This window comes from Anarhichas minor, unplaced genomic scaffold (assembly GCF_050575085.1).
Source record: "Anarhichas minor isolate MPS153535 unplaced genomic scaffold, ASM5057508v1 ptg000074l, whole genome shotgun sequence".
Classification (NCBI taxonomy): domain Eukaryota; kingdom Metazoa; phylum Chordata; class Actinopteri; order Perciformes; family Anarhichadidae; genus Anarhichas; species Anarhichas minor.
In genome coordinates this window covers 7840327-7862888 of record NW_027466520.1, presented here as the reverse complement: position 1 = coordinate 7862888, position 22562 = coordinate 7840327, and the positions used below count along the sequence as shown (strand labels likewise).

General features: G+C 42.5%; 3 protein-coding genes across 10 annotated transcripts in view; 2 read left to right on the top strand and 1 right to left on the bottom strand.

Annotated features, from left to right (window-relative positions):
• Positions 1-3542, top strand: part of arfgef1 (ADP-ribosylation factor guanine nucleotide-exchange factor 1 (brefeldin A-inhibited)) — a 44319-nt gene extending 40777 nt beyond the window's left edge. For all 3 annotated transcript variants that reach the window (XM_076080906.1, XM_076080905.1, XM_076080903.1), the window contains 2 exons: positions 1336-1453; positions 2143-3542. In XM_076080906.1, coding sequence (XP_075937021.1) covers positions 1336-1453; positions 2143-2349 — 325 coding nt within the window. In that variant the 3' untranslated portion in view covers positions 2350-3542. The remainder of the gene's footprint in view (positions 1-1335; positions 1454-2142) is intronic.
• Positions 3543-3589: 47 nt separating this feature from the next.
• cspp1a (centrosome and spindle pole associated protein 1a) lies at positions 3590-18181 on the bottom strand. Of its 6 annotated transcripts, none has more exons than XM_076080907.1 (30): positions 16579-18181; positions 16387-16484; positions 16200-16280; positions 14820-14921; positions 14353-14714; positions 14158-14235; positions 13272-13556; positions 13079-13156; positions 12440-12525; positions 12201-12297; positions 12034-12091; positions 11459-11703; positions 11242-11366; positions 10484-10568; positions 10151-10319; positions 9595-9742; positions 9330-9476; positions 9131-9201; positions 8824-8967; positions 8561-8707; positions 8369-8470; positions 8214-8274; positions 7977-8103; positions 6997-7136; positions 5773-5910; positions 5666-5700; positions 5481-5544; positions 4841-4950; positions 4548-4707; positions 3590-4164 (listed from the first exon to the last, which is right to left on the bottom strand). In XM_076080907.1, exons 1-30 carry the CDS (start codon positions 16652-16654, stop codon positions 3971-3973), a joined length of 3813 nt encoding a protein of 1270 aa, XP_075937022.1. In that variant the 5' UTR covers positions 16655-18181; the 3' UTR covers positions 3590-3970. The 6 variants fall into 6 exon arrangements, with proteins under 6 accessions (XP_075937022.1, XP_075937025.1, XP_075937023.1 ...); XM_076080910.1 differs by having other exon boundaries at positions 8369-8467; XM_076080908.1 differs by having other exon boundaries at positions 8561-8704.
• cops5 (COP9 signalosome subunit 5) lies at positions 17431-22039 on the top strand. Its single transcript, XM_076080914.1, has 8 exons — positions 17431-17711; positions 17948-18182; positions 18917-19045; positions 19443-19508; positions 19736-19821; positions 19984-20095; positions 20812-20960; positions 21779-22039. The coding sequence occupies exons 1-8, from the start codon at positions 17575-17577 to the stop codon at positions 21867-21869; spliced, it is 1005 nt and encodes a 334-aa protein (XP_075937029.1). The 5' UTR covers positions 17431-17574; the 3' UTR covers positions 21870-22039.
• The last annotated feature ends 523 nt before the right edge of the window (positions 22040-22562 follow it).

Sequence of the window (22562 nt, the reverse complement as noted above, 5' to 3'; positions counted from 1 at the left end):
TTTTTGGTCTAATTATGTTTACGATTTCAAAAAGTTCAATCTGAGAATAGATGATAGACTTAAAAAATATTGAGGGTGCAGTTAGTCGTCAGGGATGTTGTTGCAAATACATCTGTGAAATATTAAGCTCGACTCATCCGTTGGCTCCACCCCGGGTCTATGTGTGCGTCTGAGTATGTGCATATGTTTTCTGAGGACTATTTCATAGGTCAAAGCCCAACACGTCTCTCGCACATTCGCTATCACTAGCGTGGGGATAAAGAAATCGCACAGACGTCAATGGCCTCCTCAGAGGAAGGAGACATGAGGAGACGCTGACCCTGAGAGGAGGGGGGGGGGGGGAGGTTGTTTTGATGTCACTATCTACAGTCGGTTACTCGTGGCAAAGGCACAGCGTGTGCACAGCTCGGCACTTCTCTGTAACGGATGCGGCGCGCTGTAAAGATCCAAAGGAATCGGCGCACACACGCACTGATGTTTCATTGTTCAGTCAGCACTGCTGTCATCGCTGCGTCTTTATTCAGCGCCTCGCAAACCGCGCTTCACCCCCTTCCTCACCCACGAATTGATGATGATATCGAGATAAAGCAGAATCATAGTCTGTCTCTCCTACTTGCATTCATTGTTAGAGAGAAGATGAGAAAGAGGAGGTGGAGGAGGAGGATGGATGGATGTTGCCTTTATGTGCGAGTGGCTGAGAAATCCTAATTTGTGGAGACATTGTTATGTGTCCTCATGACTGTATTTTATGTTCATTCCCACTTTCTAAAACTCCCCTCATCCTGTCATCCAGAAGCAACACAGTTTGACATTTATTCTTTAATTACACACACGCACGCACGCACGCACGCACGCACGCACACACACACACACACACACACACACACACACACACACACAGACCCTTGTTTACCAGAGGCCATGTACAGCACACATGCAAGTTTGATTAGTGCAGGGTGCAAAGCAGATTTGGGAGGTGATTAGGTTACAGAGATTGAAGTGCAAGAGAGCTGTGAGTGTGATGGAGGGGGGGGGCGGGGAGGGGCTGGAGGGTCGAAGGAGAAAGGTCAGAGGTTGCGTCACTCAAGCTTAAACTGTGAAGAAAAGTGCCTAATTGTTTTCATAACGGCCTCAGTCAGTGGCTTTAATTAGCAGTTAACAACAATCTTCATCTTCCCCATCCTGGCACTTTCTCATGTGATAAGCAAAGCAGAGAAGCAGATGCTTTCTTGCTAAAATAAGTTACAGAGCAACACAGCTCCTTCCTGTTTGTGTTTAATGTTCTCCCAGAGTGATACTAACCATTTCTGGAATGTTTCTCTCTGTGTGATGTAGCATGTGCAGCGAGGCCGTAGCATACTTCTTGGCTCTGACCTCAGAAAGCCACAGAGAGGCCTGGACCAACCTGCTGCTGCTCTTCCTCACCAAGGTGCTAAAGATCAGTGATGAAAGGGTGAGGAGCCGGAAAAAACACTCGATGACGCCTTTCCTGACACGTGCAAGATCATTTACAACTAGGTCTGATTTCCAGAAGTAACAGACGGGCCAGTTAGTCCTCAGTTTAGACACTTTTAGAGTTTGTTATCACACTTTTAACATCAGTGTAACGAAATGCGAGGTATATTCAAATCATCATCCACTTTTAAAGCTTGTTGTATTCGTAACGTGTTTGCAGTTGTGCACTGATTCAACTTTGTGGTTTACCATCGCTGTGTTTGAGGTGTCCTGTTACACTATTTGAAGTGATGCCAAACGGAGACCGACTAAACAGAAAAAAAGCTTTTTTTCTTGGCCATGGTATGAATTGAGATTAACAATGAATTGGGAATCTATATGCCAATCACAATAAGGGTGAGCATAAGCAAACCTGATTGCATTGCGACTATTTCAATATTTAGATTTAGATTCATAAATCTGACGTAATGCAAAAATGTACAAGTGCATTTCCACCATTTAACCCAACATTGAATAGTATGTTTATTCTACAAAATTGTTGCTGTTAGTCACCTACAGCCATTTTGTACCAAATAACCAGCATATAAATATGATTTAATTGCCTTAAAAGTGTTTCATTATGTCTTTGTAGCACCAAGACATTGGGTGTCTCTGTCTTTGTCTCACTCTCTCCGTCTCGTCCCACAGTTCAAGGTGCATGCGTCCAGGTACTACCCTCTCCTGTGTGAGATCATGCAGTTCGACCTGATCCCCGAGCTGCGGGCTGTCCTAAGAAAGTTCTACCTGCGCATCGGCTTCGTGTTTCACATCGCGCAGCTGCCTGAGCCCGAACCGGAACCTCAGCCGCCACACATTGAGCAGGAGGCGGACACAGAGGCCGGGGAGGAGGCCTAGTTGACGCTGCACCACCAACACGACCGGCCTCGGAACACAGAAGCCCCCACTGAGGCCTCCGCCTCAGATCTGTGCGACTGCGCTGTGGCTCCGTGTCACCTCAGGACCCTCCACAGGGTTTACGCCTGACTTAAACAGCTGATGATCAGTCGGCTATCTGCTACCACCCACCCGCACCCTTAACCCTGTCACCACACACCCACACAGACACGCCTATTCACACAAACAGCCCCGACAGAGTACTTGATATCACGGTGAAAACGGTAATGTCTCGTACAAGGTGTAGCGATGCCTCCGCTGGATACAACTACTGATTAACAACTGACAGTTATCCATATCTCTGATCTGCTCAGAAGGAATATATTTCAAAAGATGTGTGCTTCTTACTGTATATTTAAAAGGTAAAGAATGAATGGATTCAACAACATGCAACAGGACATATTTAGTAACTATGAAATGTGACATTTGTCACACGTTGATAGTAATGACCGTTCTGTCTGCACATGGCTAACATTAGCATTGGTAGCCTCTTGGATGAAACTAGTTGTACAGATCTGCCGCTGTGTAATATAATCTTATAACACTAGATTTCATTTATTTTTCTTTATTTTTCTTTTTTGTTTTCCTCCTCTGGATTTGCTGCACTTGATCTCTTTTTTGAATGCACTGGAGATTTTACTTTTGTGATAATTTATTTGACTGTACCATCTCCCGCAGAGTGTCCTATACCGTACGATTTGTAATTGAACATGAACGTGGAAAATGGAGGGTTAAATTATTCCATTTTATATGTTCTTAGGTTTTTATCGGAGATGGATGATAACTGGGCTTCTGAAACTGGAAGATAAGAGAGCCACCTGACGCTAGCTGCTTTTGAGTCACTAGTCTGTTTTCATGTTCGACTTTAGTTTTCACTCATGTGTACAAAATCAAAAGTTAATAATATATTTAATGTTTTTCTTTTTCTTTTTGGTTTGCGGGAAAAGGTATATGTATAGAGAAAATGACAAATGTTAGCTGTGCTTTAAGTATGAATGGGATGCATTCCTGCTCATGGATGTAGAAAACAAAATGTATATGATACAGCAATGTAAAGTTTTCTATGTTGCAAAAAAGATTATGTACAACTTTCTGTACAATACATCATCTGGCATTCTAATCAGGTTCTAGGTCAATAAAGTTTTTGAACTTGGTTGATTTGAAACGCTGAATCACTGACTTCTAAATGACAGAACTGCAAGCGGTTTATTTTTCTCCTTTAATGATCAGCCAGGGCCACATTAATATAACATTTTATTATAAAATAAACTCCATCATATGTCTGACAAAAATAACTACATTAACACATATTTGTGGTGTGTTCACAGATATTTACCTTCCAAAACTCTCATGGACTAAATCTGTTGCAGGTTAAAAAGTGCACTTTGTTGGTGTCTTATGTAAGATGGTTCTTGTCTAAACTAACTTGACATTAATGTGTAATGTAACAAACACCCACAAATAACATGTTGGTCAGCAGAAAGTGATTCCAGCATCACACAGCAACAAAGTTCATTCTCGGGAGAGCCGTCCAAGGAAAGGGGGAGCTCCCCTCACTCGTTTGGAGACCAGCTAATGGGAGCTATGAGACGCGGTGTATCAGCCAGGGCGGAGCATCCATCCCACCGTTTGGTCTCTCCAAACAGCCGGCGCGTTCCACAGTATCCGACGTGCCGGGCCGCAGCCAGGCCTCTGTGGCAACAGTGTCCATTGAGACGCGCCTCTCCAGGGCAGAACGTAGAGACAAGACATCCACTTCATCACCAGACGGTGCCTCTGGAGAGGACGTAGGAGTACATCATCCATCACACATTGCTTTAGGCAATCGGAAAATAAAAGATGCCTAAAATTTTGCAATTACAGAACTCTGTCTCATTTTTGTTGAATAAATGAAAAGGCAAGACACGTGTGTCAGAAATCTGGCAAAAAAATATAATAAAAGTTGGTTAAAAGCCATCTTAAATATAAATGACATGCTCTTTATTTAATCTGTTACTTTACCAGTGCGAGATGAGACACAGAGATATTATGGGCATCGCTGCTCAAGTCTTTCTGTGGACCGAAACTTTTTCACGCACCCACTTGCCAGACTTGTTATGCTTTTGTTATATTAGCATCCGTATATATATGTATATAAATATTAGGGTATTTCCTCTCACCTGATCTGCCGTCATGATCGCCAGTGTTTTGTCTCCTGATGCGGTGCTGGTTGTGAGCACTGAATTTGGATTCAAGGTGCAAACTAGTCACTGACTGCAAAGACTGATGAGCATCTGGCTGGTTGTTACGTTCCCCCTGATCTATAGACACAGCCCCGTCCTGTACAAAACAGATCAGAGGGAAGAGAATGACCACAATTCTCATCAATTTAACGTTGTAAAATTAGAAAACTACTGGGTCTCTAGTAATACCAAAGCAAACAAAAGAATTGATTTACTGCTCAGCACCATACATCATAGTCACGTCTCCTCCGTGAGGTGGTTCTCTCGTGGCGCTCTGCTGAGGGCCGACGGTGTCTCTGTTGATGAACCTGCCCCTCATGTGCATCGCCACTGTAAACACCTGACAAAGCCATTCATCTTTACACACAAACCTCTTCTTACAGAGATCAGAGAAGTCCTAAAAGTTCACTCAGTTCAAAAATGTGTAACATGAAAATTTTCCTGGAAAGGGGTTCGGATGGAAAAGGGTAAGTCTTTTGAAACAATGTCTCTACTGCCCCCGTTCCCAAATGGCTGGCACTGTGCTATCTCCACCCTGCAGCTGGCATGTGCCCCTTGCACCCAGCGTTGGCACCAGCTGCAACACAGAGACATGAGCTGGCATGGGCCACAATTAGCCTGGCACGGAGACACAGAGCTGAATTATCCTGGCGCAGAGGCTGTTGTAGTGTGGTATTGTGAGGGGGCGTATGTAGCTGACTTCCCCAGCCATGTCACCTTTATGGAAAATGTCTGGAGCCTCAGAAAAAGGAAAAAGAATCCAAAAGCATATTGTGTCCCCCACTGTAAACACGTTCTTCATACTTGAAAGAAGAAGAAAAAGGGAACAGAGGCAGTCTTAACAAACAGATTATATTTAGTCAGGCTTACCAATAAAAGCAGCCTCAGATGGCAATATGGAGTCTCTCTGGGTGTAGCGTCCAGGTTTGTTCCTCTGAGAGAATAAATAAACACAGGCACCAATTAACTTAAAAACATGCAAGATGTAATAAATAAAATGCACATTACATAAAATGCACAATAAAATGCACATTAATTATGTGACGAACACTCACAGAACGACAGTGGCTCAGTTGCTGTTCCAAAACGTCTGCAGGGAAACACAGAACAATGAGTTAAAGAGCACAACAGGAGACATTTGAGTGCGTGTCTGCCCACTGACCGTGCTCCTCCTCTCTCTTCATCAGCCTGATTTTGCGTCGTTGTTCACGGAGAAGTGCCTGCTGTTGGATGTCCAGACTTTGTTCGTCAGTCGGAGGGCCGGGGAACATGTGACGGACCTCCTCACGAGATGCTGTGTCTGACAAATAATGGATAGGTTTTGTCCCAATGAGGTATTTGTCCTACAGTAGCAATCAAGTGGCGTTCGTCGATTGATGCAGCAATAACAGTTGCATTAGCACAGAAATAAATGAGAAAGATAAGGTCAGGAGGCAGAGACTAGAGGAAGACATTAGAAGAGAAACTAACAACTTCCCCTTCATTACAGTCTCCCTCTTCCTCCACTCTGAAACAGCAACTTGGCTGTGACTCAGCAGATCCACAGGCTGGATACATCCTCCTCACTAAAGCACATCCTATCAAGGTTTGATTGTACAGAATGGATCTGATGCGGCTTTCAGATGTAAGATTGGCATAAATCCATCATTTATATCTAGAGGTTTGACAAGTGATTTGGTCAATTCGTCACAGACTAGCATTTCTTCATATTTTTGTTTTGTTTTACAAGCTGGAGCTCTGAGTGTCTTTCAGACTACTGCATTAACTCGGTCTGGGAACCAATCCAAAGCCATTTCCTTGGTCCCTTGCATTACATTCTCTGTGTATGCCGCCAACTGTCACTCATGGACGCCTCCCATGACCTCGTGAGATTAAAGTTGCGGGGTGGCTCGGGGGAGACAGAGGACTAATGAAGCTCTAGAAAGTCTAAACCATCTGGCAATGCCCAGCTGGTTTAGGACCGCAGTGTTCTTCGACTCTTGTCCTTACATCGGCACCATGAGCAAGGCAATTAGAGGAGGGTTTTTTTAATCACTTACTTAAAGTTAGAAAAACGTACAGAGTACAGAAGGAAAGTAAGCAGAGTCCAACTGGTTTAAATTCAATGAGATAAACTGATTTGTCATCAGAGGATCATATTCTTGGAGGAGCAATATTTCAATTTCACAAACCAGTAACCACTTTGAAAAGTCTGACTGCAGTTTCTACGTGTATTGTACGATCTTTTCTTGCAGTCATGACTTGTGACCTCTGGATCATATAGAAGACGCAATTGAGGCAAACAGATCGCACAGAAAACTGAGTGACCTCAGGGCGATCTGATTAGTAAGAACAAATGTTGCTTCTTAATATAAAACCAGTGTTCAATCAGTCAACGTGTCATTACCTCTGTATTTAAGCTGGTTGAACTCCCTGATATGTTGCATATTAACACCTGCAGCACCAGAGAAAGGACTCCTGGTTGATGGCTGGACAGCTTGCTTGTGCATTGATTGATCAAAGGTCCCTCTGGGTCGTCCTCTGGGTCTGAGCAAAGGAGGAAAAGCTGAAAATGTACCAATAATTCACCATCCCGAATGCTTTTCAGTTGTGCACAATGACTACAGCATTAAATACACTTGTTACACTGGCCCTCGTAGGTTAGGCCAGATTCAAAAAGAGTTAAGTGAGTATTGTTTAAAAAAAAAGTAAGGACTCAACAAATGCTTTTAGGAGGCCTAAAGAATGAGGCTTTCTGTGTAAGCAGAACCAAAGAAAAACGGTGACAGTGCCACAAGTTCAAAGGAATGTCTCTGATGATTTGCAGTAAACTAATTTGAATACAAGCAGATACTCTACAAGTAGCTTGTAGTACAGTCCTGCCCGTTTTGGGGGTGGAACTGCCACACATACTATGTCACATGACCTTTTCAAGGTGGATGGTTAGAGGTAATAAGCATGCCACTTGTGCTGCTGAAGTGTCGTTCCCTGCTGATATTGTAAGGTGAAGACGGATGAAAAGAAAATTTCCACTTGGGATCATACTGTTACATTAGTGCAGTAATGAGTCCCTGAAACAAATCTGAATGGAGATTAGAAGATAGCCAATTTGACCTGGGTCACTTTCATTAACTCAGAACATGAGAGAGCCTACTTAAATACAAATAGCAAATCAAGCCATTTAACAAGTCAGAATTAGCATTGTGTCTTAACCTTAATGTGACTGGGGGTGTTTTAGGTCAAATTGGACCTGAAGGGGTAGAGCACGTCTAATATGTTCTCTAAATGGCTCATTTTTTTTAGCCAGGAAGAAAGTAATAAAATCCTATTAGTTAGGTATACCGACGCAAATGACCCCTGCTGTTCAGGGAGGTCTGACTGTAATACCTGTTGGAGGGAGTGTCGGGACTCTCCTGAAGATCTGTCTGGCCTAGTTGGACCTCCAGTTGTCTCTGCTCATTTCTCAGATACTTACGGAGGGCCGACAGCTCTCTGATCACTTCCTGCTGACCGTCTGAAACGACCAGAGGGAGAGAGGGGAGACAGGATGGGGACAATAAATGATTAAGTGGCAATTTCTGATTTACAAGCAGGTAGACATTTGAGAGTGACAGAGAGTGATACCTTGTAGCGGGGAGATTTTCTCAGGGACTGGTCGGTAATCTGCCGCTGACACAGAGCGCTCCTGTTGTGGAAATTGTGGGCATTTTGACGTTTTAGATTTACATTAAAAGAGTCTTGACTTGAAAATATGTGCATCCGTTTCCTGCGTGACTTACAGTCCTATCGGTGAGTTGGCTCTCAACAGACGACGGTCTGGATGCCACAGGATGTGTCTGCTTCCTCTGCAAGGTTGGGATGGGAGGAGATGGCTCTCTCTGCTAATTTACGAGCAGAGTCACGTTACTTAACAGAGGTGTTAAATAAAACTGGAAGCTACAATCACCAATGTCTTTTCAGGCTTACTGTACCTCGTAACTCAACTGCGCCTTTTTCTCCTCTCTGTCCCTGGCGCTCCCAGGTACCTTCTTCTCAGTCTCTTCTTCCTGTCTCTTTTCCTCCTGCCGGTGTTGTGTTTTAGGTTCTTGGATCCAATCTGCTTTTTTCAGCTTATGCTGCTGAGAGTAAAGACAATTGTTTCTCAATGGCAAGCCCAGCAGTGTGAGGAGACCCCTTAAGTGGCAGGAAGGGGGAATAAGAGATGTGCTCTTCATCAAAGAGATGAACTCCTCACATTAATCATCTTTTGCTTTCTTAGCTCCTCTTCATGATCTTGCTGTATGCGAGCCCTTTGGTCCGCCAGCCTCTTCTCTTCTTTCTCCTCCTCAATCCTCATTCGTTCTTTCTCCTCTGTCTGCTTCTGCTTGTTTTCCTCTATCTGTTGGCAACGACAAGTTATATGTGTAGTTACTTACAACTTCTTCAAAGTGCTCAAAACCACTGAAGTATTTGGAAAACAATTTTTTAAAAAGTAATTCAAAAGTAGAAGAGACATCCGAGCAGTTACCTGCGTAGACTGAAGGTTGTGGCCCAGGACCTACCTGTTGTTTCAGGTCTTCTTTGTATCTGTCCTGCATGTGGAGCTGCTGTGGACTTGGCTTGTCTTTGAAACCTGCAATGACAAGTGAGCTAGACAGTAATCCGTCTATAATAAAGACCAATGTGTGCAGGTGCACACACAAATGCTCAATACACTGGATGACAGGAGGCAGTTAGGGACTCAGAGAAAGTGAACACTACCTGATCGTCGATGGGAAAGGGCAGCCCTGCCTTCATCTACAGGAGTGTTTCCATCAGTCATCAAAAAGCTTTGAGTCTGTCCACTTTTCCTGGACACAGGATTCCGACATGACTCCTCGTTGTTCCTGTGCATTTGTTTCAAGTCACCTGAGGGCATGGAAACATTTACACGTACCTAAAACAAGCTGTATTACTATTTATTTATTACATGTATTATCTCAAGTTTAGTAGACCTCATTAAAAGAGAAAGTGAAACCCAACTTACTAACAAGGTTGCCTTTTTCGTCTTTAATTGAAGCACCTCCTCCACTTCTCCCCCAGGGGTTGTACGCCATCATCTCGGCCTCTATCTTAGCATCAAATCGCTCCTTCTCTTCTTTCTCTCTTCTTTTACGCTCCTCTCTTTCTATGATCTGGACACAAGGCAGGCAAGATGTTTCAAAAGTTGATTAACTTTGTCTTATAGTCCAGCTACAACACAATTCTTTGCCCATGGGAAAATGCTAACTGCACCGTGGTCTGGTCTAACTGTCCCTAAAATGAGTCAATGTCTGAGTTTCCTCTGGTGTCAGCATGGAGGAAGCAGCCTGTTACAGCAATCACTAGCATGTCAGTCTGGCTACCAGAGCTGGAAGGTGGGAGAGAAAAGACACTGCGCCAAGTACTCCTTGGTTCCAAACTGTCATCACTGATTTGTGAAGTTAGTTATTATATATGAAATATATGAAAGCATGGGGTAGCAGCCAGGTGTTGTAAACATTCGGGGCTCACTGCTCCACCCTTGGCAAATCAGATGATATCTTGTAGATCTGATGTCGTACCTGCTGTCTGAGTGCCTCCTGGTGGCTTAGTGCCTTCGCTCTCCTCTGCTTGGACCGGTCTGCAGAAAGCTCTCCGACATCCAGGGGTGACGCGCTGTGCTGCTCAGTTGCTCTCGGAGCCGACAGCGAGGGGGCAGCCACACAGTTATTTTGCCTTGAGGGCCCTCTTCTGGAAGAAAAACGAAAAGTCTCCATGACCATCTACTTATGTAAAAGCTCTCACACTCTGCAAATTCATTTTCAGTTTTCACAAATTTTGAAATTGTTTTAAATTGTGTACATTGAATTCATCATCTGGATGAATAAACTACTCTTGCAAAAATGGACACTGACTCAGTGTGGCCATTGGGTCTGAAAGTAGGTGGTCTTTGAGGAGGACTGTGGTTCCCAGACTGATGCATCCCTCCAGGCAGACCATCTGATTAAGAAAATGCAAAAAATACAAGATGATGAATACAAACAGCTATCTGCTGCCACAGTCTGACAGATTTGTGTTCCAACATTACAATATTTGGTGAGCTCAGACCTGGGCCGGAATTTGGCTGCAAACTTAAAATGGAAAGAAAATAAATGGAACCAAACACACCCGCTGGATGAAGTGAGATCCATCTGGATCTGCTGAACCCATATCCAATAAACTGTATGTCCCCTTAGCAATAAAATCAGTTCTGCTGTAAAATGAGATTTATGAATTGCTATGCCAAGTCCTCTTGGCCATTGATAGGGCGATGAGGTGGCTCCATAATAAATGGCAATAGTTCTCTTCTGTGAGGTCAGGGAGTTTATTTAAGCCGATGTGAATCTCTCCCATCTAAGGTCAAACGGACAGATACCGCAAGTTACTTTGCGACTCTGAAGACGCTAGAAACAGGAATGACTGTGTACCATCCTAATAGTTTAGTACAAATATGCATACTTTACATTACTGCTGACCTTTTCCCAAAGCATCTTGCATTGTTTCACCTCCAAGAAGCCACTGCTTTCCATTCATTTCAATACAATATGAAAATCAACTTGCAGAGAATTGAACCTTCAGATGCAGTAACCAAAAATAAAATAAAAACAATATGAAGATGGTTAAAATACTGTACTGGGATTGTAAGGAAGATTAAGATCGAATGGATTCCTGGTCCCATAGTAGTAGTAAGCGGCATCATATGGAGTCTTGTAGTTATTAGTTACAGCGGGAGGAACAAGAGGAGGAACACCAGCAACCCTGAAAAAATTAAATCACATAAACTGCAGTGAATTGACAGCAGAGTTGTTAATATCGTTCATCTATGGCAACACAAAGCAACAGTGAGCTACCTTGGGTTGGCCACTTCTCCTAGCATGTTTGAGAAGTTCCTGTGGTAGTCCTCGTCAAAATAGTCCAGCGAGGGGACACCTTGTGCTGCTCTTGTTCCGGATCCAGGCGCTGTCTTCTCTGCCAGCTGACTGAGAGCTGTACTGTGGTCCACATGAGACTTTCCTGGGGGGGCTCTCTGTTCCGTGTCCTCTTGTGAAACACCTCGTCTCCGATTCATAGACCCAAACTGCTTAAATCGGTCCGGCTGGAAGAGGTGCATTGTGTAAAAGAGATCCATCAAAGGAAATGAGGCAACAAATATTGAGAAAACTTCAATTATCTTGAGGTGTTGCTCAAGGCGTTGCTCATCTATGATGGTGATAAATAGTTTGTGTCATGTGAGATGTGTTTATTGTGCTGTTGAGGCATTTCTACAATATTTACTTAACTATATACCATCCAGATACAGGGCTGATACATCTGCTGGGTGATGGCTGGGTTAAAGTAAGATGGGATCTACGCATTCACATTATGGAATATAGTTATATATGGAGTATAAAAACTCTTTTAGCCTGTTCTTGTCATTGTGTTCTACCTGTTTCTCAGGATCTGTGGCTCCAGTGGTGGCAACCCTCAGCTCAAGTTCCTTCTCTCTGAAGACAAAATGTACAAATCCACCCATCCTTTGTGCTTTGTTGACTCACAAGGATGTGCCAGCTGAAACAGTTCCAGAAAATGATGATTTAGTGGATCAAAACTCACCTGAGCTTGTTTCTCTGCTTTTCAGCAATTTGTTTCAGCAGCTCTTGCTTGTACTGTTCTTTCCTCATCTGAGAGGCTGTCTGATCTTCCACTGCTCCTGCATGACAACAGAGAGCCATCAACACAACAAGTGCTGTCACCTATGATGCTGAGAAAAGTATTTCAAGTGACAAAATCCATCAATAATCCCACAAGTCAATATGTGTCCAAAAGCACCATGCAATAAGAATGGTATTTACCAATCATTAGTCCCGTAGCAAACTCGGCTATATCCTTGCTGGTAGCAGGTCTGGATCTTGCAGCCGTCCTCATGCTGTCTGGCAGACTATTAAACACAGATACACAGACAAAATCAGACACTCCACAAGAGTCATCCAATTACTGAAAGTATATAAGGGTAGCTGCACAGCGATCAGTTCCCGTCTGACTCAGCTACCCAGCTACCATTTTACATCATACGCCGCCTCTTAGTTTGCCTGCAGAGCTTTCTGGTCTCAGAGGCAGGGGGGGTGAAGCCTCATCCTCCAATCAATCCAGCTACTCTTATATAGCTAGTGTGAGTAATTGTTTGCCTGGAGCTTGGCCAAGGCTCACTCTCCATCACCGTTCGCCACATTAGCAGCTTACTGAGAGAGGCTAAACTTAATTGCATAACAGTGAACAATGAAAGGCGACGGCATGCACGAGAAGTGCTGGAAAGCAATAACTTAAGTACAGCAGCAACGAGCTATACTGGTCTTGTGTTACAGTTACCTTGTGTCGGCTCATTCAATCAGAGAAAATGTATGTGACTTTGTATGAGGATGTTATTGGATTCCACATACAAACCTCATTGCTGCAGTCCACCAGAACAGTACATAGAGATGAATGTTGCTTACTCTGACTTCCAACCCCTTTCATTGTTGTTCTGATCACGAACACCAGGGGCCTCCATCTTCTTTATGCTCTGAGGAGCTCTGCCATAGAGACAAACAAGTGAAGAGATATTATATTATACCTGTTCTTCTGTCTATGGTATATTATGTAACAGACGAAAATAGCTCAAGATCATACTACAGAAACACGCTACACCTGTTAGCTCTGCGTTCTCTGGTTCTCCTCTCCTCTTTGTACTCTGGCTCTGGAGTGTGTCTGTCTTGTCGCCCCCTGTGTCTGAACTCCAACTCTTCCTCTTTGTCTGTGATTGGCTCCTCCTCAGAGCTATAAGGCTCTTTTGGTCCACGAAGTTGCCAACGCCTTCGTCTCCGATGGCCTGGACCCCAAGTCCCTGTGCTTTTTCCATTATCTTCTGCCTCAGTCAGAGAGGCAGCATCTCTCCTGGATGCAGGGCGCTCCCTGGGAGGAGGGTGTGTGTTTCTGCACGGACAAAATCAGACATTCCACAAGAGCCCTCCAATTTCTGACAGTGTTTACGGGTAAGAACACAACAATCTGTTACCGTCTGAGTCACACCCAGCTTCCATTTTACATCATACGCTGCCTCATAGTTTGCCTGCAGAGCTTTTGGTCTCAGAGACAGGGGGGGTGAAGCCTCATTCTCCAATCAATCCAGCTACTCTGGTAGAGCTGGGGTGGGTAATTGTTTGCCTGGAGCTGGGCCAAGGCTCACCCACCATCACCGTTCCACACGTTAACAGCTTACTGAGTGTGGCTCAACTTTATGGCATAAACGGCAACAATGAAAGGCAACGGCATGCATTAGAAGCGCTGGAAAGCAATAACTGATTACAGCAGAAATGATCTATACAGATCTTGTGTTGCAATTACCCTGTGTTGGCTCATTAAATCAGATTATTGTAATGATTGAGAAAATGTATGTGACTTTTCCAAGAGGACGTTATTGGCTGTCAAGCTCCGCATGTGAATACTTCTGCTAACTACGATGATTCTGTTTCAGCATTACAAACCTCATTGCTGTAGTCCACCAGAACAGTACATAGAAATTAATCTTGCTTACTTTGACTCCCAACCCCTTTCATTGTTGTTCTGATCACGAACACCAGGGGCCTCCATCTTCTTTATGCTCTGAGGAGCTCTGCCATAGAGACAAGCAAGTGAACAGATATTACATCATCATATCTACTCTTCTGTCTATGGTATATATGTAACAGACGAAAATAGCTCAAGATCATACTACAGAAACAAGCTACACCTGTTAGCTCTGCGTTCTCTGGTTCTCCTCTCCTCTTTGTACTCTGGCTCTGGAGTGTGTCTCTCTTGTCGCCCCCTGTGTCTGAACTCCAACTCTTCCTCTTTGTCTGTGATTGGCTCCTCCTCAGGGCTATACGGCTCTTTTGGTCCACGAAGTTGCCAACGCCTTCGTCTCCGATGGCCTGGACCCCAAGTCCCTGTGCTTTTTCCATTATCTTCTGCCTCAGTCAGAGAGGCAGCATCTCTCGTGGATGCAGGGCGCTCCCTGGGAGGAGGGTGTGTGTTTCTATGGATGTTGAGGATGGGCAGAGGAGAAGCTGGAGAAGAACTGTACACAGCATCTGAAGCTTGAACCTGTCCGGGCTGAAAAAACAATGGAATATGAGAAGCATTTATTTTATACATTACAAAAAAAAGAGGAAGCAGAATTGAATAACTTTCAATGTATTTATTTATTATTCACATTACCTTTAAAGTGACAGGAGGTGTTCCCCTCTTAAACCTTTCAATTTGATCTTTTTCTTGTAGGAAGAGGTGGTATTCTTTTTTTCTCTCCTCTCTTAGTTTTTCCTGTGAGAGAAACAAAGTCATGTGTCTGAAGCAGCCATCTCATTCAGACCGGGCACCAGCTACATATTTCTGACTTATTAATAATGATATTATTTGTAACCGCCTCCCTTTTTTCTAGTTTCATTCATTCATTTCTCTGTTGATGTCTAATTCATAATAAGAAAATTACCTAAAACAGTCTCAAGTCCCACACATAACAATGAAACTAAAAATATACAGCCACTCATCTTTTGAATAGAAGACACCTCACTGTACCTTTCCTTTATCACAGTCACCTCTCAGTTTACCATAACTGCTTAAAGGCAACAGGAGTTCTTCTAACTTAATAAAGACATTCATTTGGTAGATGCTTTGTCCAGGTTTCAAGTTCAGTTTCTTGCAAAAAAAGGCCAGGGATCGACCCACAAACCCTACATTTAATGGCTTAAACAGGGTTTGTCCCCTGATGTGAAGTCCTCCCACTGTCTTGGAGGCTGTCCTAGCCAACATCAGCAGGCAGTGGGCTGACAAGGCAGGGTCGTCAGCTTGATTAAGCTCACCTGGGTCTTCCAGGCTATAAAAGCTGGTCCACATACTTATTGTCTCTGTCCCTTGCTACAGCAGACATCCACCATGCATGATTGTTGTTTGGTTTTGCACCTTTAACACCTCCACAGCACACATGCATGGACTTATTTCATTTACCTACATTGCTGATCTACACACTTCAGTTGAGTAAACCTTAGTTTAACAAATTAGGTTTGGTTTCAAGTATAACCTTGCATGAACTCCCTTTTTGTCACATTCCCTGAGCCAGTTTGTGAACTAATTGTATCATAGATACAATGTCGCATTATGTATCAAGCTAAGATAGGCCTGAATGTCAATGAGCAAAGCTGTTCCCTCTTCATCACTGCATTATCGGGGACTCACCTAAAGCATTTCACGATACTGTAAATTGTTCATAAATTTAACGATCCAGGTGGGACCTAAACTTACGATCCTCAGCTCTGGAGGCTGATGCCTTATACATTAGGCCACTCGGCATAAGCTTTAACAGGCCGGCAAGCACTTGTAATCAAAAGTAATTGCCATGAGACACAAAGCACTGTACAATGAACAATTCACTGCACTGCAGTATAATTATATTTGTGTTGTTGTGAGCAATTTATGTCATGCCAATGAGTAAAGTACCACTTTGATGATCATGGAGAGTTACCTGTTTCCTGCTATGGAAATATATATACACGCAAACATGTTTTCTCATTAAAGTACCCACCCAAGCACACAGAAACACACCTGAACCGATATCTTCTCATCAATAGGTAAGGAGAGACCCTGGGGTTGTGTTGGACGTTCACCAGTTTTCAGATCCTTTATCTGGAGGAAGAGCATGGAAACATAGAACAGGATGGTTACTCAGCAAAATGCAGAGGCAACATAATGAAACATGTCTTTTCACTATGAAATGATTCCATCATCAGACCTTGGCAGCATGATGTTTGTAGTCCAGTTGAAGCTCCTGCTGAAGTTTCTTCTTCTTCTTTTCATAGTCATTTCCCAGCAGCAAACTTAAACATAAACCTGGAAAGTATCAAATAAACAACACATAAAGTGTGTGACATAAACCTATCCTCAAAGAGTGTAATCTGCTCAGTATCAGAAACTTGCACAATACCTCTGTCTGGATTTGGCGATGTTCTGTGTGCTGCTGATGCTGGAGGCATATCCACACCTTGTTGGTTGATTTGCATGTATCACACTTGAGTGAAAGCTATAGCTAACGTTATATCTTTGGGTGTTTCCTCTTCATGCTGCTGGAAAAACGTCCCATCTTTCGTCCATGTATTAACGTTACATCAAAGCTCAACTACAAAACTCCGCGCTGGCTATAGAAGTCATACATAATACTATGATATACAAGTATTTTTTATATTCATATCATTTGCCTTCATAGACCGAGAAGGGACAACTGCTCTCTTGGCTCGACTGTCAACAAGGCGCAAAGTATCATATTGTTGCTGTAGGCAACCATGATGCACACGGTTCTCCTAGAAGAGGATAATTGACCTAGCTAACACGAAATGCCACAGAAAACATATCTTTAACCCATCAAATGCTATCAGTTCTTTATTTTGTAGTATTGGCTTTTGGTGTCATTGGCTTCTTTGGTATTTGACGTCGGTTCGTCAAATACCTTATGCTTAACTTTATGTACAGTGTCAAAGAGCTGAAAGCAGAAACCTTCATCAGGGAATCGGCTTTTCTGAAAAGCGCCGCTAGATGTCAGTGAGTCCTCGACAGTTAACTAGTCTTCCCTGGACTAAACCATGTATTCTGGCAGAGGGGTGACATTACTTTAAAATGAGTGATATATAAAGTTAAATCACTTCAGTTGAAATGTTATTGTTGTATATGTAGTTCAATTTTAATGTTACAAAATATGGTGTATCATACAATCATATTAACTTCATAATTGTGTAACATTATGACAAACGTCCTCGCGATCACACTTTGGTATATTGGTATCATTCACTGTCATGGCTTCCTGACCAAGTGGACATTTAGCCCTGTTACGGGATCAAACTATTGGAGAAATATAGCATTTATCTGATAACCTGAGCAGAAATAGGGGTTTTAAGACTAGATTTGTCTTTTGCTTAGATAATTCGTCATGGCGGGGACCAGCACGGCTCAGAAAACATGGGAGCTATCTAACAGCATGCAGGAAGTTCAGAGCATAGACGAAATCTACAAATATGACAAAAAGCAACAACAAGAAATCCTCGCTGCTAAGCCATGGACAAAAGAGTAAGTGCAAAACAGTAATGTGACATCCAGTCCAAGTGATTCTTGAGCTAAATGTTCGATGTCGTATGTTGTTTACTGTTAAAAGAACCCCCTTGCTAGCTACGAGCTAGCATTAGCTTATTTGTCAACAGCGATAGCTAGCGTTAACTGTGTGGGGTGTTTACATGTATTTACTCCTTCGTATCATCCCTAATGTATACCTGATAGTGAACGTGTGTCTTTTCTTTGACCCGTAGTCATCACTATTTCAAGTACTGCAAGATCTCAGCCCTGGCCCTGTTGAAGATGGTGATGCACGCCAGGTCCGGGGGAAACCTGGAGGTGATGGGCCTCATGCTGGGGAAGGTGGACGGTGAAACCATGATCATCATGGACAGCTTTGCCCTGCCCGTGGAGGGCACGGAGACTCGAGTCAACGCCCAGGCTGCGGCGTATGAATACATGGCCGCCTACATTGAAAACGCCAAACAGGTCGGTACACTGACTTTCATTATAGGGCATTACAAGTGGCTTTCATTACAGATTTGGTGATTGAGAAAGGAGAGACCAAAGTCTGCATGCACACTGTTCAGTTACATCATTTATAGTTCATCACTTTATGTGGTTGCATTTGATTGCAACCATTCATCACTTTATGTGGTTGCATTTGATTGCAACCATGTTTTTAATTTCAAGACTTGGGCACATTTCATTCAGTTGTTCAGGAAATACTTTTATGTTTTTAAATGTGGACTACACATGCACCCACGTGAGTTTTGAAGCTGATACCCAGATGTGATTGACGCTATATATCAGATTATATACTTTTGTCTACAGTTACTACTATGGTAGCTATTGGTTTATTATCCTTAGTTGTATTACACTATTAAAGGCACTGTTACAAAGTAACAAACAGGAATACTGTATAGTAATGTAGGGATTTGTTTTAAAAGATACCTTGATCTGTATTAGTTATCAATATTTCAATATGAAATTGTATATCTCGTGAAAGTAGAATGGTATCCTTATCCCACCACTATCTCCCCCGCATTATCCTATACTGTTGTTTAAAAGTACACCATTAATTCTCTTTCTGTCAGTAATAATACTTTTTAAACTACATTTTCACGCTTTCTTTATTTCCCCCATTGTCTGTGCTGTTCTTGTATAATGGTGCATTTCACGCCTTGAATAGTAATAACCGACATCTATCTCTATTCCCTCAGGTTGGCCGGCTGGAGAATGCGATTGGCTGGTACCACAGTCACCCTGGCTACGGCTGCTGGCTGTCTGGCATAGATGTCAGCACTCAGATGCTCAACCAGCAGTTTCAGGAGCCTTTTGTGGCCGTTGTGGTGAGACTCCGGAAATAGTAATAATGTTTTTTAAATGTCAAGCCAAACGCTTTGTTCACTGTGATTTCTAATTGCACCACACAAGGTATTCAGGGAAGTAACAAAAACAAGTTAATGTACGTGTAACAGAGAAAGGGGGGGGGGGGGTTGATGTATTGGTTGTAGGTTTTCTATGTAGTACTGATGACTATTATGCTATTTCAACCATATATGCCTTTTACACTTCATTTGGTTTAGCAGTGCTTAAATGCCATGGGCGTCATATAATTAAGTGTGCGTTTTCAGCTCACCGACAGCCTCGGTAAAAGTCTCCTGGTGGCCGGATTTGAGTGGTCCCTGGAGGTTTGTGTGACCCCTGACTATGTTTTCCTGTTCTACTGTATCTTGCTTCCTACAGATCGACCCCACTCGGACTATTTCAGCAGGGAAAGTCAACCTTGGCGCCTTCAGGACCTACCCAAAGGTAAAGCAAAGACTGCGTACAGCAGTAACAAAACAATTTGCTATTGATGATTCATTTGCATGTGTGTTTTTGCTCATGTTTGTATATAAACTAGAATTCATGATCTTGTAATTGCCTTTGTGTTGCACTACTTGATTCCTTATTTGTGTAATAATAAGCTGGTTATGGTCCAGAAAAGCTTTTTTAGTTTGTTGGTAATTCTCAGCATTTCCTCTTTGGATCTTCAGGGCTACAAACCTCCTGATGAGGGACCCTCAGAATACCAAACAATCCCCTTGAACAAGATTGAAGACTTTGGTGTTCACTGTAAACAGTGAGTATTGATGTATATCACAGTGTTGTCACCATATTTAAGATAAAAGTACTTCTAACATACATCCTGTAAATTCTATTTTGTAATTTCTAAATTGATTGCAGTATTTTTTATATGACTGTGTATTGTATGTGGCTCATGTTTTTGCTTTGTGTTTTTTAGGTATTACGCCTTGGAGGTAACTTACTTTAAGTCCTCCCTTGACAGAAAGCTTCTGGAACTCCTTTGGAACAAATATTGGGTCAATACCTTAAGTTCCTCAAGTCTCCTCACGGTATGTAGACGACTTCAAAAAACTAAATGACTGCTAATTGTTTGACATTGTGATTTATGTTTGATTATTACACTATAGCTCATTGAGACGTTCGGTCACCTGCTTGTGATGTCATGATTTATTGCCGCTTAGTAGCTAGGAGTGGCTGTTTATTGATTTTAGTAATGCGCTTAATTTACACTTTTAAACATGGGAGATAAATATTGAAGTTGGACCCTACTCCGGGTCCAACTACCCCCCCCCCCCCCCAAGTTCATTCTAAAGATTGAAATCCCCTCAATGTGAATTCCCATTGTGGATGCAGTCACTCTGTCCCGAGCTTGACTAAACAGTCTAAATAGGCATCGGGCTTATCCAAACAGTGAGCTCTTTGGCATTCTGGATGGAGATGAATTGACTAGATGTCAAGGACGAGCTGCTCCTTGGGTGACGGGCTTTGTCAGTTGCTACACTGTCGCCCTAGTCAGGGGCCCCTGTGTCATTGTGTTTTAATTACCTTTTCCACTCAAAACACGGCCTCACCTTAAGCAAACTTTTCCCCGGCTTCTCTTCATTCAGCACAACGCGCAAAGTGTTCCTCCAGCTTGTTACACAGATTTATTGCCATTCTGCGAAATTCTCTTTCTTTGTGTAAAGTCTGTTATCCGCCTTTTGTCGGCAAATTGTGCATGAATTGGTTTGTGTGTGTGTGTGTGTGTGTTTGTTGGGACGGTCAGAACTCGGACTACACCACAGGCCAGGTGTTCGACCTGTCGGAGAAGCTGGAGCAGTCGGAGGCCCAGCTGGGCCGAGGCAGCTTCATGCTCGGGTTGGACACACATGACAGGAAGTCTGAGGACAAACTGGCCAAAGCAACGCGAGATAGGTAAATCGTTTTCTCAGGACTGAAATGTGAACTTCCTTAATTATAATTTCTGTGTTTCCCATTTGCTAAATATATATTGTAGATCCTAAAAAGAAAGTGATTGAGAGTATTACTATTAACTCATTTAATTACTGTGTGATACTTAGTATCTGCCAACTCAATTGGTTTGTTGATGATACTTTATTGTCCTCATATTATGTTAACAATAACTTTAATCTTGTAGAAGATGTTTTGTTTTTTTTAACCCGATTTCCACAAATGTTTTGTTTCAATTGGGCACCGATAAGGGCCGTTGGTAATATACTTATTTGTGCCAATTTCAATTTTGTCAAATTTTAGGGTTCAGGGTTGCAACCAACATCATTTTTAGCACTGATTTTGAGCTGCAGATTATTTTCTCAATTAATTGATTAAAAGTTTTCCAAAGAGACAATTATCTTATCTTATTACTACTCTCCGAAACCCGAAGAGATTCAGTCGACAATGATAATAAACAAAGAATGATTCAAACAATTCATTTTCTGGCAGTCAATAATTAATTAACATATAATTCATTTCTTGATCTGTAGTTTATTTGGAATTTTTTTTTACAAGTAGTGTGACTCAAAACAGAGCTAGAAAAATATAAACCTGCAGCACTATTACATTTTTTTCCATTATTTTATAATAATGGATTAATTAAATATGTTTATGATTCAAACCAACCAAAAGAGCATCAAAATATAACCTGCTAATCTGTTTATTAACAGTAGTTACTGTAATATCTGATACAGAAATAGAGACAACTAATCGTCATTTTTCATTATGGTTTGTTTTAGCTGCAAGACGACCATAGAGGCAATTCATGGCCTGATGTCCCAAGTCATCAAGGACAAACTCTTCAATCAAATCAACACATCCGGCAATTAAAACCTGAACTACGAGCTGATTTGGATTTTACCTGGAAGTGTTTTCTTGTGCATGTCTCGCACTTATTGGTTTATGTTTAACTTCTAAGGGTTCGGGGGTTTTGGTTTTTTTTTTTTCAATTTGCTTATTGTGTCCTAGAAGTAGTTAAAAATAAAAAATAAAAATTACAACTGCTGTCTGTGGTTATTTTCTACAAAAACAATTATATGATTATATTTTACTCTATGTTATGCAACATAAACACTTGCACTGGTGTATAAGGTGGTCGTCACATATGCAGTCCTTTGTAAATATAGTACACTATTCTTTAGACGTGGGGCTCTGACTGCAGCATTGTTCCCCTTCATGCTTTGGCCGTTACTAGAAAAGCCTTTTGCATGTGCATGGGGCCCTGTATTCTTCTGCAGCCCAACATTTCAACACACACCGTGGTTGCATTTAACGCACAGCCTAACCTAGCACCAGTCAGTCAGTCAAGTGTAGCCTGTCGCAGCATTACATAATGGAACAACAAACTCGAGCTTCTGCATAGGCTCAAAGGGAATCGGCTGCAATGTGTGGGACGTCTCTGCGGAGTCACTCCCAGAAGCCCGGTTTGGCTCTCGGTGGTACACACTCCGGCGTAGTGGCCAAGCTCGTCAGGTCGTGGTGTGGCAGTGATGCAGCGCAGAAACAGAAGCCGCACACACTGGA

What these genes read in the sequence shown, in the direction of transcription:
- cspp1a (XM_076080907.1), bottom strand. Translation starts at nt 16,654, where the DNA reads ATGCAAATCAACCAACAAGGTGTGGATATGCCTCCAGCATCAGCAGCA. An exon ending in ACAAACATCATGCTGCCAAG is followed by an intron (nt 16,281 to 16,386) that starts GTCTGATGATGG and finishes CTCTTCCTCCAG; the next exon opens with ATAAAGGATCTGAAAACTGG. An exon ending in CCACAGATCCTGAGAAACAG is followed by an intron (nt 11,704 to 12,033) that starts GTAGAACACAAT and finishes CACCTCTTCCAG; the next exon opens with CCGGACCGATTTAAGCAGTT.
- cops5 (XM_076080914.1), top strand. Translation starts at nt 17,575, where the DNA reads ATGGCGGGGACCAGCACGGCTCAGAAAACATGGGAGCTATCTAACAGC. An exon ending in GCTAAGCCATGGACAAAAGA is followed by an intron (nt 17,712 to 17,947) that starts GTAAGTGCAAAA and finishes TTTGACCCGTAG; the next exon opens with TCATCACTATTTCAAGTACT. An exon ending in CCTTCAGGACCTACCCAAAG is followed by an intron (nt 19,509 to 19,735) that starts GTAAAGCAAAGA and finishes TTGGATCTTCAG; the next exon opens with GGCTACAAACCTCCTGATGA.